This window comes from Schistocerca serialis, chromosome 2 (assembly GCF_023864345.2).
Source record: "Schistocerca serialis cubense isolate TAMUIC-IGC-003099 chromosome 2, iqSchSeri2.2, whole genome shotgun sequence".
Lineage (NCBI taxonomy): Eukaryota > Metazoa > Arthropoda > Insecta > Orthoptera > Acrididae > Schistocerca > Schistocerca serialis.
The window spans coordinates 580,802,315-580,820,425 of record NC_064639.1 but is presented as its reverse complement, the minus strand read 5'-3'; the positions used below and the strand labels follow the sequence as shown (position 1 = coordinate 580,820,425).

The 18,111-nt window shown below is 43.2% G+C and overlaps 1 protein-coding gene and 1 pseudogene across 1 annotated transcript in view; both read right to left on the bottom strand.

Annotated features, from left to right (window-relative positions):
• Window positions 1–18,111, bottom strand: part of LOC126456245 (uncharacterized) — a 410,153-nt gene that overhangs the window by 131,831 nt on the left and 260,211 nt on the right. The window contains exon 6 of the mRNA XM_050091997.1: window positions 5,597–5,753. Coding sequence (XP_049947954.1) covers window positions 5,597–5,753 — 157 coding nt within the window. The remainder of the gene's footprint in view (window positions 1–5,596; window positions 5,754–18,111) is intronic.
• LOC126458991 (5S ribosomal RNA) lies at window positions 4,308–4,425 on the bottom strand (annotated as a pseudogene).

Sequence of the window (18,111 nt, the reverse complement as noted above, 5' to 3'; positions counted from 1 at the left end):
ATAATCCCACCATACACCATCAAACCATGATCTCCATACAGGTACCTTTCAAGGACATTAATGAGTTGGTATCTTGTTCCTGGTTCACGCCAGATGAAAACCCGGCGAGAATCACTGTTCAGATTATACTTGGACTCGTCCGTGAACATAACCTTGGACCACTGTTCCAATGGCCATGTACTGTGTTCTTGACACCAAGTTTTACGGGCTCTCCTGACCAGGGGTCAGTGGAATGCACCTTTCAGGTATCCGGGCGAATAAAGCATGTCTGTTCAGTCGTCTGTAGACTGTGTGTCTAGAGACAACTGTTCCAGTGGCTGCGGTAAGGTCCAGAACAAGGCTACCTGCAGTACTTCGTGGCCGTCTGCGGGCACTGACGGTGAGATATCGGTTTTCTTGAGGTGTTGCACACTGTGGACGTCCCGTACTGTAGCGCCTGGACACATTTCCTGTCTGCTGGAATCGTTGCCACAATATTGAGATCACACTTTGTGGCACACGGAGGGCCCGTACTACGACCTGCTGTGTTTGACCAGCCTCCAGTCGCCCTAGTATACTACCCCTCATAACGTCATCAACCCACAAACTGTCCACCTGAGCATTGTTTCACCCACCATGTATCAGCATTATCCTTAATTTATGAGCATGACTGTATAAACATATTCACAGTACTGTGTACTGCATACAGTAAAGGGACAGTTCGGAGACGATGATTGTAGCAGCATGCGAATGCACACTGTCATAAAGCAGTATCTGTGAAGCAAATGTTTGTGAACAGTAACTTTCCTGAAATGGACTGGCCGTCCTGGAGTCCCGACGTTATCCCAACGAAACACCTTCGGAATGAGGTACAAAGTATTCTTCGCTCCAGATCCCAGCGCCCAATATTCTCTGGTTTCAGCTCTTGAAGAAACGTGAGCTGCAATTTCTCCAGAATCATTCTGACACATCATCGAAAGTGTTCCTAGCAGCGTTCAAGCTGTCATAAAGGCGAAGTATGGACACACCACCTACTAATGTGTGACCGGATTTTTTGAAGAGATGGTGTACTTATCAAGTAGTCCTCTTTCGCTTAGCTACAATTGGTTTACACAGTAAATACATTCCATCCTGAAGCACAGCTCTGCAAGCTCTGCAAAATATCATGTTCCCAAACATCAATTTCCTTAGAGATAATGTAGGTGGAAGTTCTAAGAGTACCAAATCTGGTCCCATCCAGTTGTGTTTAAAATGTCTTTGTTTTTCCATTTCTAAAACACCAACGTGGACAGGTTCCTAATGAAACATGATTAACTTTCTCCCTTTTCTTCTGTACCAACATATGCATTACCGCTGCTGAAGCCGCCGTTCGGTGCCTGTCTGCAGAGTGCTCGGCACAGCAGAATCGTATCCCCTCCATCTGTCTCACTGCCCACTGTTCACGGGAAGAAAGGTTATTGCTCCCGCTCTCTATGTGAACAAATCTAGCTTTTGTACTGAAGTCATTTTGTGAAATACGTTTTTGAGGGAGGAATTTTGAGAAGCTAGGAGCGTTACTTAGTAACGTCTTCCTCAAATGGTTCAAATGACTCTGAGCAGTATGGGACTTAACATCTGAGGTCATCAGTCCCCTAGAACTTAGAACGACTTAAACCTAACTAACCTAAGGACATCACACACATCCATGCCCGAGGCAGGATTCGAACCTGCGACCGTAGCGGTCGCGCGGTTCCAGACTGTAGCGTCTAGAACCGCTCGGCCACTCCGGCCGGCTGTAACGTCTTCCTCAACAGTTCTTTTGGCATTTCAGTGGCACTTTCGCTTTGAATGAATAAATTTGTGACATTTCCAGTGACCCAACACGGTAAGATTCCCGGCCCGACAAACACGGCTCATAACAACAGAAGGTTTTATTAATAATCTTATGTTCTCACTCCAACTTGTCGCTCTATCCCAGCATTCTTGCCGGCTGGAGTGGCCGTGCGGTTCTAGGCGCTACAGTCTGGAACCGTGCGACCGCTACGGTCGCAGGTTCGAATCCTGCCTCGGGCATGGATGTGTGTGATGTCCTAAGGTTAGTTAGGTTTAAGTAGTTCTAAGTTCTAGGGGACTGATGACCTCAGATGTTAAGCCCCATAGTGCTCAGAGCCATTTGAACCAACCAGCACTCCTAGATAACTGGCGGTTGTGATTGATTCCAGTGGCTGACCGCCCATTGTTTAGTAAAACTATGTCAGATCGTTTCGTCTGCTTGCATTCATTCACGTTGACGTACGTCTGCTCCTCATTGCATCACGTCCTTCTCACCTCCAGTACTAGCTGCATTACGAGGCAGTTTCCTCACTTTTTACTATATATCATATTGTCGCGTGCGGAAACAGTTATCTGCCAGGTCGTTAACATGGTGCATACCGTGAACAGCGAAGTTAGTGTCATAATTCCTTGAAAAGTACTGGAAAGCACTTACGTTGTGACTGACTCTCCTCTATAAGACGGTTTGGTGGCTCTGTTACCTATAAAATTATCAACCGGGTCGCGCAACTATTTTGATGTACCGAGGGTACAAAAAAATGTTCAAATGTGTGTGACATCTTATGGGACTTAACTGCTAAGGTCATCAGTCCCTAAGCTTACACACTACTTAACCTAAATTATCCTAAGCACAAACACACACACCAATGCCCGAGGGAGGACTCGATCCTCCGCCGGGACCAGCCGCACAGATCGTGACTGCAGCGCCTTAACTTCGTTCGGCTAATCCCGCGCGGCACCGTGGTTACAACTTTTATTTGTCAGGTGACGGTGCGGAACTGCAATCCAGTCCCCTCGTCCCCAACTTCTTCATCTGGTTACCAAGAAGGCTTGTACAATAGTCGCTATTTATTGTTCCATCGATTATAACATAATCAACAACGGGAATGTCACTTGCATCCCCGTAAACGTAGGACACAGCCTTTCCAGTGGATGAAACTAATTTTGGCGTTCACAGCCACCAGTCACCACCAACGCCTTTTTTTGCGTAAAGTGGAATATTTACGTTTCAGCGACAATAGCAAACTGGCACACAAAATGGATTGTATTATTTTCAAATCTGGAAAAAAACAATGGAGAAAAATGGAATTCCGCGACACTTGACAAGGGCCCTAAGAAATACAATGCAGTTGTAATAAAACAAGGGAACAAAATAAGTAAGAATGGCGTTATGACCAGCCAAGGAGTTAAACAATGTTACAGACTTTTCCCTGTTTTATTCAATGAGCTTTTTTGCCTCGAGTCAACAAATATCTCAAAAACTGCGCATCGAATTAAAGAAAGACAAAACATGTATTCAGTATTTTTACAAATTTTATCCAACTATACCAATGCTGACCAACGATACTAATGCTGGCTTCGACCCCCCCCCCCCCCCCCCACTCTCTGCGTACATCCCGTTTTTTGTAGATTCGGATCCTTCGCGAAAAAAATAAAGCTTCAGCATGTGACACTTTTGTCGTTGCGAGACATGGCGGGAAATATACAGTTAATTTTGTAAACGGTATTGTCTCCAGAAAAATGCATTGGATCAGAAGCAGAAAAGAATTTTCTCCGTTACAACGTCAACTATGTCAGCTAGTCCCATACTGCAGCTGCGTTCTAGGAATAATCTCCGCAACTTTAACACTTCAGAGTACAGAAAACGGATCACTTTTGACATTTCCTCCTTGGTGCATACATTATCTGATCAAAAGAGTGACACCTATTAGTGGACATTAATATGATGTGTGTCCAACCTAAGCATTTATGACGGCTTGAGCTCTGCTGGGAACACGTCTGAATGATGCTGGACACTGGGGTCAAAAGGTGTTCATATCATGAATATTATTGTCCACGAACCATTGACTGACTAATGTGCTCTTTGGCAGAGTGCACTGTCATGCTGCTAGAAACGATCTTCGTTTCCAAACATTTTTTAATTGTGCGCTGTACAAAATACTGTAAAACGTGCTCATATCCTACCGAAATTAGCGTTTTTTTCTACTAAGCATCATGGACCACATCCCAATCGGGAAAACACGCCCATATCGTAACAGTACCTCCTCCTACTTCACTGTTGGGACTACGCAAGATACACTACACTACACTCCGTCCGAACAGGCCATGAAGACCAAACGGTACCGACCGGCTGCCGTGTCATCCTCAGCCCACATGCGTCACTGGATGCGAATATGGAGGGGCATGTGGTCAGGACACCGCTCTCCCGGCCGTATGTCAGTATCCGAGACCGGAGCCGCTGCTTCTCAATCAAGTAGCTTCTCAGTTTGCCTCACAAGGGCTGAGTGCACTCCGCTTGCCAACAGCTCTCGGCAGACCGGATGGTCACCCATCCTAGTGCTAGTCCAGCCCGACAGCGCTTAACTTGGGTGATCTGACGGGAGCCGGTGTTATCACTGCGGCAAGGCCGTTGGCCACTACACAAGATGGCAGGTAAAGTTCTTCAGGGATTCGCCAAACTCAAACTCTTCCATCGGATTGCCACAGGGTGCAGTGTGATTCATCATCCCAAATTACTCGTTTACAGTCATCTTTACATCATATTGAGCGTCGCCTAGCACTGACTACAGGTATGTATGGCTTACGAGCAGCTGCTCGGCCACTGTACCCCAGTCTTTCTAACTCCCTGTGCACAGGCACTGTGCTAACTGGACTGTTGGGAATACTTTGTAATACACGAGTAATTCCATAAGCTGATTTTACGTGATTTTTTTGTCTCCATCCACCGCAATGCTCCATGTTCTCTGTCAGAACGTGAGGTCTGCTTGGTCTTCATTTAAATGTGTTTGTTCGTTCGTGTTTCCACTTCAGAGTCACACCTTCAAGAGTCGTCTTGGGTATCTTTAGAAGGATTGAAATGTCCTTGATGGATTTGTTTAGTGACATCCAATGGCTAGTCCACGTTAGAAGTCGCGGAACTCTCTTGATGAACCCATTCTTCTGCTACTGCTTCTCCGCTGGCCACAGAATACGCCTTCCCTGGTATTGTACTAGTGTTTTGAGCACTATTGGACTTAACATCTGAGGTCATCAGTCCCCTGGAACTTAGAACTACTTAAACCTAACTAACCTAGGGACATCACACACATCCATACCCGAGGCAGGATTCGAACCTGCGACCGTAGCGGTCGCGCGGTTCCGGGCTGTATCGCCTAGAATCGCTCGGCCGGCAAACACGGGTGTCCGGATACGTCTGATCAAACAGTGTATGAACAACGAGGTACACATAATGGAACGCTCTGAAATCAGTATGAACAGATGTATTCATGACGCAACACAGCTAATGCACAAGGACATCAATGAGGATAAGACTCGGCATTTTTTAGTCAGTGGTGTCAGTCAACGGATCTGAAAAAGGAACTGGCTGTCTTTCTTGACTTTCTTTCTTTTTCTTTTTACTTGTCTGCTTCTACATTCTGCAAAGAAAGGATAACAACGCAGAAACCTCCGCACAACTTGTCAATTATCAGATTCGGATAATGTTTCGGCATAGTTCCGCACAGTGAGAGAGTTCCTGTACTATGCGTTTGTCACGTTACCTTAATACGAGTGCATATAACATATTACGGAAGGCGACGATACGTACTGCAGCTGATGATCGTCGTGACGAATGTGCCGTTGATGGCGCTGGAGGAGCAGTTGGCGGCCAGCAGGCCCCGCGAGTCGTTGAGGAAGCGCCAGCTGTAGCGGTTGGCCGCGGGAGAGTCGGCGTCCTGCAGCACCACCGTGCCCAGCAGCTCGCCCTGCAACAAAGGGCGGCATCGCCACGTCGCCACCAGTATCTCGCCCTCTACGCACAGCGGTAACTGTGCTCGGTTATTTCTGTGTCCTCTTTGTTCTCATCTATTTAACAATGAAATTCGTCAAACAGCCGTGCAATTGAGAAATTATTTCATTTTATTTTATTTCCGCTACCAGTTTCGGTAATTCATTCTGCCATATTCAGGCCCCATATGCACATTGCAAAAATAATCGATATTGGCATACTGGGGCCGTATGTTTCTGGATGCTATGAATTCGTACTTCAAGTGTTTCCTTCGAATACTTGACTGCAAGTCTTGACTTGAGTTGCAGTGAAGTCTTCGTAGGAAGCACTTGAAGTACGAATTCACGACATCCAGAAACATATGGCCCCAGTATGCCAGTATCGATTATTTTTGAGAGGTGCGTATCGGGCCTGAAGATGGCATAAAGAACTGCCGAAACTGATAGCGGAAATAAAATAGAATAACTTGTCAATTGCACGGCTGTTTGACGAATTTCATTGTTAAATATTTGACCAGCCGCTGTTCCATGTCCACAATGTATCAACAGAGACTGAAATTCTCGTCGGTCACTTGCACGAACCATCATCTTAATAAATCATGGCTGAAAAGTAGTGACACGAATTATTTGCAGTAAAATAGGAAAAAAACTAGTAGAAGTTGACCTCAGGAAAAAACAGTTCCGTTTCCGCAGAAATGTAGAAACACACAAGGCAATACTGACCCTACGATTTACCGTAGAAAGTTGAAGAAAGGCAAACCTACACTTACGCTCGTATCATTAGTATACTTATAGAAAGCTTTTGACAACGTTGATTAGAAAAGATTCTTTGAAATTCTGTAGGTAGCAGGAATAAAATAAATTGAAACGTCTTTATTTAAATGTGTGAGTCTGTACTTAAATTTCTGAATGACTGAGACCCTCAATGTCATAGCGCAACGCAATCTGACTGCTCAAAAAATGGTAACCTGCCTTCAAATAATTAATTCAAAAGATTGGCCCTGACTAAAAAGAAATCCTAACAATAACCTATACATTTCATTACGCACTTACCTCACAAAAATCTTTATTAAGCGAACTACTGCAATACAGCAAGTGACAATACTACCAGCTAAATAAAAGATTCTAGCTTCTAAAGCCACTAATTACTAATAGGCATTTGGTTAGCAAAGGACAGATTTTGTTGCAAACCAAATAATGTATTTTTTTTACCTTAATAATGTCACAACCAGTTCAGACACGAATATAAATCGTCATTGACATCTAGTACAAAGGTATATAATCATGGATAATATTCAGTCTCCAAGTCGAACATGTACAGATCGTTAGCCTACACTAACACTTCAGACCTCTACCCTCCATCAATGCTAACTTCCAACATCTAACATCCATCACTGCTGGCTGTTCACCTCCAATTACCCAATAGGACATCCATCACTGCTGGCGACTAACTTCCAACTACCCAACACTACTGGCGATTGACTTCCAACAACGTGCCGAACCAGCCACAGAGTCTCTTACAAAGAAAGCGCAGTCAGAGATCCAATGCTAAGCGCTACACAGCGCTGCCAACACACAAGCAGCCCACTTACAAAATTTAACGATATGTTACATCCAACTTTTACAGAAATAATACTGCGGTTACAAGGGTTGAAGGACATGAAAGGGAAGCAGTGGTTCAGAGGGGAGTGACACAGTGTTGTAGTTTACTCCAGTGTTATTCAATTAGTGCACTGAGCAAGCAGCAAAGGAAACCAAGGGCAATTTAGAAAGGGAATTAAAGTTCAGGGAGGTAAAACAAAAACCTTGTAATATGCCGATGACAGTGTAATTTTGTCGGAGACGACAAAGAACTTGGTACAGCAATTGAACGGAATGAGTACTGTGTTGAAAACAGACTGAAACATAAAAATAAGCAAAATCAAAACAATGGTAAAAGGATAAAGATAAATTAAACCAGGCGACGCCGACGCAACTAGATTAGGAAACGAGACACTAAAAGTAGTAGTTCGGTTTACATGCAATTCTATACTCGAAGGTAGGATTTTACAGCTTATTTCAGTATCCGTTAATAATAAATTAATTAGAAGAAGAATCATTCGAAAAATACTTGTTCTGCTAAGAAATACAGGGCTATGGAAATTATGAAGTAATGAAGAAGTATATCGTAACATAGAAAACGTAACTGAAACGCTACGGAAGAAGCGACTGCTATTTTTTGGGCACTTGTGCGGAATGAACGGCGACAGATTAACCAAACAGATATTTAAATTCTTTCTAACAAGAAGTCAGAAACAGCTTGGAATTCAAAAAGTTAGGAAATATTTGGAAAGAAACAACATAAGAGAAGAAGACGCCACGGAAAGAGATATTTTTAAGAAGAAAGTGTTAAAAATTGAAAGATTCAAAGGCAGGAGGACGAAGAACACACATTGAAAATGGTTTAAGAAGAGATAAAGGATACATAGTGAGAAGATGAAAGAATACTGGAGGAAGAAGAAAGAAGCACAAAGGAGCATGCATCAAACTGGCCCGTGGTCCTTGGAAACGGAAAAAGAAAAAAAAGATAATTAGAGCGCGTCGCGGTTGAAACTTTCACAAAACACTTATACAGCAACCTACCGTGAAACACAAAATTTAACAACACAACTGCAGTCTTTCCTACTAGATGTTACGGTGATGGCCAGATCGATTGCTGAATAACGGAGAAAACGAAAAACCGTATGGCAAAAGCCACAGAGAGAAAGCTGTCTGATCTAAAAACAATGAATTAGACGCTGGTCTGTAAATACCTTCAGTTTCATTATAAAAACTTCAGTGAACTGGTGTCTAAAACCTATATGTGCAGACGAAAAAATCGTGTAATATTTGAGGACCTTCACTGAAGATATCTTACCAGTAAGGCGAAACGTGTCTGGGTGCACAAGTTAAATAAAAGACTTAGTGTGCAGCATGCAAAAGATGTTTTTTCTTTTAACTACTGCAATTTACCATATACACGTTTGCGAAAAAGGCAATACAAAAATTAAAGCAGCCCTGGAATAAAATTTACTAACTAGCTCCAAGTTATGCCAGTGAGACATGGATTTTTAATGAGAAAAACATTCAAAAGTTCAGCGCTACTCTTGAAAATTGTAGCCATCACTTTTAGAATTACTGGGAGGAAAAGGTAGACAAATAAATGGACTACGCAACAAGCTGTAGTAAACGACGGAAAAAAAGGGAAACAGATGTGATCAGCTGACGTAGCCAAGTGAGAGAATAGTGGAGGGATCAAACAAGTTCTCTGGTGGATTCCACGAGATTAACACGTCACTCTTATGGAAGGTGTAAAGTCATATGAAAACACGCTGAAGCAAAAACGACGTTTATGCCTGCAGAAGTCTGGAGATGGCTTGATATGACGATATACTTCATTCATGACGCAATGAATACCACGTATCACTTGCAACTCTGTATCAATGGGATATGAAGCACTCAGATTCAGAAATCTGAACTTATAAATGGCATGAAAAACGGTTCGTGATTAAAAAAAATTACGTGGTATGAAAGTTTATTAAACGCTGCTTAATACATGTTGTTTACAGGGTGACAGTTATTGAACTATATGAAAAAAAACATAAATTAGTTACAAACTACGGCGTGCTCACACTTTATTCAACACATAAACGTCATTACAGCACTGTAGGTATTCGGATTTACGTTATGACATGTCCCATATGTTTGAAATCATCGGCGATGAAGTGGCGCAAACGAAAAGCGAAATTCTACGTGATCTGCCGAAGTGTCGGAACATCGATGCTGCCGATGACCTCCTGAATTGCTGTTTTCAGCTCAGCAATGGTTTTGGGTTTGCTACCATGCACTTTTTGTTTAAGACAGCCCCACAAAAAGGAGTCACATGTGTTCAGATCCGGAGAATATGGCGGCCAATCGAGGCTTATGCCAGTGGCCTCTGGGTACCCCAGAGAGAGAATGTGGTCCGCAAACTGCTACTCCAGGACATCAAATACTCTCCCTCTTCGATGGGGTCGAGCCCCGTCTTGGATGAATGTTATTTTACGAGTCCTGCTCAGGTAACTATTCATTGGAATAAAAGAAACTGACAAATACAAAGCTATTTAATGTACTGCTGGATTCCACTATATTACCTACGAGATAAACAATACTCCGTGGCAGATAGCTCGCACAGATTCCTGTTATATGAACTATGTGCTAATTTTTGAGAGAAAACAAATACTGGTATCGACAAGGGATATAAAAGACTATATGTAATGTGAAAAAGTTGGCAAGCTCACTTTGAAAATAGTTCTTTTCAGAACGTTCTAGTACTAACATCAGGCACCAGACATTATTCTTATAACATCGTTCTGTCCTTTAAACGCGAAATCTTTAAGTCAGTTAACTGCTATACAATTCAGCAGAGAAGGTAAATTTGCAGAAGAATCTAATTTATTCATTTTGAATTTACCTCTGTTTATAACTTAATCTTACTGCGAATGCAAGTGAATTACAAGACTTCATCAAGGCTAAGGTGTAGATTATTCTATCGTGATCTGTACTAAAAACAATTTTTTCTATATTTTGCATTTCATTGTTTAAATCAATACTTTTATGTTTTGGCGCTTTGTAAAAATATCAGATTATGTTAAGATTCGCTTCTGTCCTTGAAAAGCTGGAAAACTATTATTATTTATTGTATCGTTAGGAGTTGATAGACAAAGGTAAAGCATAGAACGAGGTGTATTCCTGGCTGACCGAGGTGGTACAGTGGATGGAGAGGTCTGCCTGTAGGTCTACAAACAAGAGACAGTCTCGCGAGTCCCATTCGGCTGCTGTTCCGTTACGGCTGTGTGGATTCGATGGCGGTTATCCTTTGCCATTCTCAAATTCAGTGGTTGTAGAGTTCAACCTGCTTCTGTTAAGTGATTCCAACACGTGTCTCACTGTATTATCAGCGTGCCGTATTAGAGCCAAAGTGCCACGACATGACAAAACGTTCTGTCGCTCTAGAACTCACGTGCTCATTTTGCCCCTTTGACATCGACGAGGCATAGCAGCACACGCTATCACGTTTGCGCTTGGCTTAACTCGGCTGTATGTGGGCGGCCGCGGGGCGGTTTGAGCTTGCTGAGTCCAGTGCGTCTCTCCGTGGCTTTACGTGCGACTCAGCCACCGGACGGCGCGCTGTTGGCTCGTACGTGCGTGGACAGTCCGTAGCTACACTCACTTATCTACGCGCCATGCTCTGCACATACTGAGTAGTGATACAACAATCTCCATGAGAACGGATCATTCATGCGTTGACAATACTGTATTTTACGCGCTTTGTACGATAATTCCGAAAACTGCCGGTTATATAAGAGGTTCGTAATGAGAAATGACAGACAGGAGCTGGTAGGCATGCCCTGGTTTAATAGGTAGCGCAGCGTGGTGCGAGTCCGGACACAGGCAAGAGTAGCTCGCGAGGAAGTAGTGCGGGGAGCTGTCTTTTTGACCAGCAGACGACACATCAATCTCTGATGTGGTCGGAAGATGCGGGGAACACGAAGTTAGCCGAGTGTCAAAAGGGCAGCAAGCAGTTTGAAGGTGGTCCTCGGTCGAGTGTCTGCTGCTAATCCGCACGTGATGTGATGGTGCCACCATCATCCAAATTCACAGCCTGCAAATTGTACACGGCCGCCGCAAAAGTAAAAGCCATATCAATACACAGAACGGACAATGACAGACATACTTCCTAGGAAGTCGTCTAAGCATCCACTCACTTTAGATATTGTGAAAGACATTAATGTAGATCCCAATTTTAAACGTTAATAGCAAACGCTTAACGAGCTCTTCAAGATAAAACGTCAACAGGTAGTGGTTGGAGAGCACTACCGAAAAATAGTTTCAGACTTTTTATTAAAGCAATAAAATTTGAGTTATGAGCTGGAATGTTGATTCAGAGCGTTAAAAAACTAATTTTGGTGCAAAATAAATTTTAAAACCTTGAAAATGGCTGGATGCAGCAGCCGTAGAGTGGAATCTTTGTGATGGTGAAGTGAAATATAACCAGTCATTTGCAAAAATGAAAGGTTTATTCATACTCTTGACCTAGGTTTCGACGTCTTTGAAAAATGCTTTCTTCACAAAAATCTGTGCTTATAATGGTTAAATAATATTGTGGAGGTACGTTAAAATTGTAGCCACGATGCATCAATCAAAGATAAAATTCACCTCAATAATAGTAAAAGCGTGCAAATCATGCTGACCGTCATTAGCCAGTATTTCACAAGTGTATCTAGTTCTCTACAACTTTAACGTACCTCCGCAACATTATGTAACCAGCGTAACCTCTGATAATTTTGAAGAAGATTTTTTCAAAGACATCGAAACCTAGGTCAACGGATTTGAATGAACCTTTCATTTCGGCTACTAACTGTCCGAATTTCACTTTACCCCCAAGTAGTAAAATAAATTGCAAAACAAGAAAAATTTAGCGACAGTGCTACATAACATACTATAGTCATCTGTAGACATTTAATTCTCAGTAGATTTAAATGATGCTAATGTTGACTATTTCGCCGAATTAGATGCAAATATCCCCAAAAACAAAGACATTCCAAAAAAAAAAATTAATGTCACCTCGGAAAAGCAGGAATTCCAGCCCAAATCCATGCATAATACTTTAGCGCTAAATTTCATGTAATTTTATTCGTTATAAGATCGTATGCAACCGACGACAGACATGTACGAATGCATGTTTTCGCGGGGATATCCGTTAGTAAAACATTCTCTGGTTTCAAGCCGCGTCAAGTGGTTTACTGCTCACGAGCTTTTGGCAGAGATCTCTGCCGAAAGCTCGTGGGCAGTACACTACTTGACACAGCTTAAAACCAGAGAATGTTTTTTTAACGATAGACATTACGGTATACTGTCTTATACGAAGACAATGAAACTGCTATTTTCAATAGCTGAATCACCGTGCAAGCGCGAATCATGTAGAGCTTTACATGTGTAGTTTTTATGGAAACATGTACAGTGCGTGTAATTTTGTGGATTTTGCAGCGACAAATGGAGCCTATACGACGGCAACGGCCGTTTGGCCTGCGGCACTTCGGTTTGAGAGGTCGGAGGTATGACGATGAGCGCGTGTCAGATGCGACTAAAAGCGTTTAAAAATTTTCGGGTGACAACTCTTGGAACTGTAGAATTTCTGCAAGAGTTTGGGAACTCAGAAAAGTTTCCGAAATTTGCACTTTTGGAGTTTATCTCTGAACAGCAGAGCAACGTTAGAATTATGAAACTTGTGATTAGGTTCGTGGGCATTAACTCAGAACTGCAGCGTCGTATTTAGAGACGTGAAATTTCAGCACGGGTTTGTAGACTTTGAAAAGCTATCCGCAACCGATTTTTCGAACTTTAACTTCGAACAGGAGCGTTGGGGGCCGGATTTAGTGCATTCTTCGTCAAGTAAGTAACTCCCTCTTTCTTTATGCACACAGTGTTAATCAAGGGCTGAATAAATATTTTTATTACTCAACAATATCCAGCTTTAGTTAACGACGTTTATTTCTTTCATCACCTATAATTTCATAAAGTTATAAGAAGATAACAGAGCAATAACTGTTAATGCGATAGGCGTGGGGCCGTCTCCTAGACGTATATTCGACGCCAACGAACTTAAAATTCAGTCACGCGCTTAGTTAATCCCATTGACATACAGAGACAGTATGACGAAAGATTTAAACGTCACAGCGGAGTAGAGTATTCTAACTGGGTATCAGAGAGGGCAAGAGAAATAGAGAGAGAGAGAGAGAACGTTTTATGGTGATTAATTTTGTAACTAAAGTGGACATTATTCTGAAATCATGTGGCGAACAACTCCGTTGAGTTCGGGAAAGCAACAGAAGTGTCAATTCAGATGACACAGTCTAAAGTCCACTAGCTCGCACTCTACCATCTTTTGTTTGCGGTGCAGTGCTCGCGCAAAATAATTTGGTACATGTGTAGATACGCATATTCATTCTCCGTCCTAAGCGAGTTTATCCCCACTACTATTATTTCTTTACTGCCCCCTGGTGAGCTTTGCGCTTGTGTGTTATAAGCAGCTGTCTCAGTTGTTAATAGCTACTCTGATTATATTATCCAGTATTCTACTCAGAGGCAATTGACTGTCGATTTACTGGTCAAACTGGCATACCATGTTAATAAGATCATTTGCAGACACGCAGTCTGTTACTGAGAACTTCTACTTTTGAGTAGGCTTTTGCTGTTGAAGTTCAACTCCACTACCACGCAGTGGCCGTACACAGTGAAATCCTCACCAGTGCCATTGTCCCGTCCCCTAACAGTCTATCCACGCAGGCACAGGACAAGTTATTTTCTGTGCTCTCTGAATACAAAATTCTCTCAAAAGAATATCAGTTTTAATTAAACAGCTGCAGCAGCTGAAAGTACTGTAGTGTCGCGGAATAGTAAAGAGTTGGAAACGTGGAATATTGTCAAAGTTTCGTTGCCTATGCCGAGAGCCAGAGGCAGTACGTTAGCCAAGAGCTAAGAGGATTGCACATGTATCGGAATGCGTCGTCACGCAGGGGGCAATGGCCTGGTTACACACAACAGGCGAGAGAGAATTGCTTAGCACACGGATTTGTGGTAGACGGAGACTTTCGTAGAGTGCAAGACAGAGGTATAGCGTCAGCTGTACTGCATTTCACAACTTCGCGTAAGTCTGCCGTAACAACATGTAACTCTGTCGCAAGAACACCTAAGGGGCGAGTACGACAGATGAATCCGCAGTATAAGTCGAACGAATGAGTTCATTACAAATGAGCATGACATCAGGACTAGCTGGTCGGTGTGGCCATGCGGTTCTAGGCGCTTCAGTCTGGAACCACGTGACCGTTACGGTCGCAGGTTCGAATCCTGCCTCGGGCATGGATGTGTGTGATGTCCTTGGGTTAGTTAGGTTTAAGTAGTTCTAAGTTCAAGGGGACTGATGACGTCAGATGTTAAGTCCCATAGGGCTCAGAGCCATTTGAACCATTTTACGTCAGGACGTCGCTCGTGCTTCCTTTAAATACGTCAGCTTTGATAGCAACAAGGCACTCGCAGTTAGACTTGCAGTTAGATGTGTACTGAGTCGCTGCGTAGCGCTCAGCTCGGTGATCGACATGTTAATCTTTATTAAGGAGATGTTGCAGAAAGGGCGGCCCATCCAGCAGCAGACGTGAAGGGACAGTACCAGCTCTGGTCCGCTCTGCTGCCGCTGTCAATCATCAGCCCAGGATTAGCAGACTTCGCGGCAGACTCGCTCGCCGCCAATGCGGACCACATCAGGGAGCCGTCGTCGAGATCGTGCGGGGCCTAGGCCCTGTGCATCTGCCGTCACAACTGGGTGAGCCGACGACGCTGGGGGACTGCAGCCCATTCCGCCCATCCACCGCGGTGGAGCCACCAGGAGGAGCAGGGAAGAAGACGGGGTGGGATAGAGTTCACTCTGCACTACAAGAACACATATCGTGCCGACAGCACCGGGGCTCCAACCCGGAGCCTCCACGTGCAGCGGCTTGCTGTCCGCAGCCGAGCCGACCGGTCAGCCTAGCGCCACCAGCAATACGCGGCCGAAGTACGAAGTAAGGACATTCCTTCGCTACGTCACAGCACGCGGCGCTGCGCTAGCAAGACTGTGCGGCCCGGAGCTGGTGTCATCGCTACGAGTCAGCGAGGACTCGGGGATGGTCGTTGATATCAACATGCCACATTGTACTCGGCAGGAATAAAGGTGTTATGAATTAATAATGTTTCTTTGGCGTTTCTGACGCTTCTACAGCCATTTCCTAGCATCCTGACAACTGGAGAGGTCACCGCTCGGCCATCCAGTCCACCGTAGGCGACCGGGACCACCGGGGCGCCTACAGTACTTAGCAAGAAGGAACAACTGGACAACAACACTGTTAAGTTGGAATGTGAATATTTCTATATCATAGTGCATTAATTATAACTTATTACAACACAGGAAGTAAGTATGGTACAAGGAGCTGCAACAAGGTTTTAAAACCTGTTTAAATAGGGCAAGTTGTACAAAACCACATGTCCTCGTCTATTCATTTTTCTCTAGATAAAATATACCGAGTGGCTAGTGCCCCCCGTCCGCTAGGTCGTTCGCCTGGTGCAAGTCTATCGTTAGATACGACATTCCGTCGTGCTGACCACTCAGCTACCAGGGGCAGACTTTCTCTAGATTATACCACATACTAACACCATTAATTAGGCTTCACCTACTACTTGCTGCTGTGAATTTATTCTGGCCACCGCTATGTACAAGAAAAGCTGTAAATATGCTGATGTGTGTGTAATTAAATTAATATGACAAGGTCACTACACGGCAATCGGATTTTTATATTTTTAGCACACAAAGTTCAGAGCTCAAATACGACACTACCAAAGCAACTTGATGCAACTCTCAAAAATTCTCGAGGAACTGAAGTTTTCCGAATGTCTTTGATACCGTAATATAAGATCGCTGTTTCTAAGGGGCTGTGTGGCTCCATGGTAGAAAGTCCGCCTCCTGCGTAGGTGTCCTGGATTCGATTCTGGAAACAGGACATATTTTTAAACAAAGATCCAAGTTCTACGACGAATTTCGTGAAGCGTAAAATGCATGAAGATAGTTATCTTTAGAAACAATCTTTTATAAAAGATTAGTAATTAATAATTTATATTCGTAATGAAACCTGGGTTTCTGCATACGATATGGCTTTTAATGAGTGAGTTTTGCGAGTATCAAAATATGTGACATAAATGGCAGTATCATTTGATAGCATTGACATTTTAAGACTGAAATTTTTACACCACCAAAGGACTATAGATCTCAGCATGTGACATAAATTTCAATTTACCCATTCCTGAGAGATAGGTGTCTTAACAGACCGACGAACATACAGTTTGATAACAAATGACAAAAATGTTTTTCGTGTGATACAATTACAAATGACAGTTTTCGGATTTTCTCTTTGGTTGTAATGTAAAAAAAAATGGTTCAAATGGCTCTAGGCACTATGGGGCTTTACATCTGAGGTCATCAGTCCCCTAGACTTAGAGCTACTTACAAGGGGAGGCCGCCAATTGTGAAATTCAGATTCGATTCATACTGCGCATAATAAAAGCTCATGGCCAGAGGTGTAATGTGGCAAAGCACCAAGATGTACTTCTCAACCGTTGTCGAGAAAATCGACAGTTAAAAGTAACCGTCGCGGTGAAATACTCTCTACGATTAATAATTTTCCACAGCGTCGTGGCGCAGCGGTAAGCGCTCGGGTTCGTAATCCGAAGGTCGCCGGATCGAATCTCGCGCCAGGCAATCTTTTTTTTTTAGTATTTGTTTTTTGTAATTCAAATATATATATATATATATATATATATATATATATATATCGTGGGGTCTCTGTTCTAATTCGAACGTTTGACTTACACTATACGTATTCGTTTCGGAATATCGTTTCTGCGTCTTCCGTTAACTATACGTGGTAAACATTATGAAGACAATAAGACAATTAATAACATTTGTGAAATACAACTTTGTTTGCGGAAAACATAATCATGTTAGAAGTCGCCAGTTTTTCCACGACAAACGACTTTCAACAACTTATTATATGCATAATTGTTGCAACTGATTGCCGGGAATTTTATATATATAATAACGTCTGTGTGTATACATATATATATATATATATATATATATATATATATATATATATATATACATTTGAATTACAAAAAACAAATACTAATAAAAAAAAGTTGCACGGCGCGAGATTCGATCGGGCGACCTTCGGATTACCAACCCGAGCGCTTACCGCTGCGCGACGACGCTGTGGGAAACTGTTAATCGTGGAGAGCATTTCACCGCAACGGTTTCTTTCAACTGTCGATTCTCTCGACAACGGCTGAGAAGTGCATCTTGGTGCTTTGCCACATTGCACCTCTGGCCACGAGCTTTTATTATGCGCAGTATGAATCGAATCTGAATTTCACAATTGGCGGCCTCCCCTTGTTAAACCTAACTGGCCGGCCGGAGTGGCCGTGCGGTTCTAGGCGCTGCAGTCTGGAACCGAGCGACCGCTACGGTCGCAGGTTCGAATCCTGCCTTGGGCATGGATGTGTGTGATGTCCTTAGGTTAGTTAGGTTTAAGTAGTTCTAAGTTCCAGGCGACTGATGGCCTCAGAAGTTAAGTCGCATAGTGCTCAGAGCCATAAACCTAACTAACCTAAGGACATCACACACATCCATGCTCGTGGCAGGATTCGAACCTGCGACTGTAGCAGCAGCGCAGTTCCGCACTGAAGCGCCTA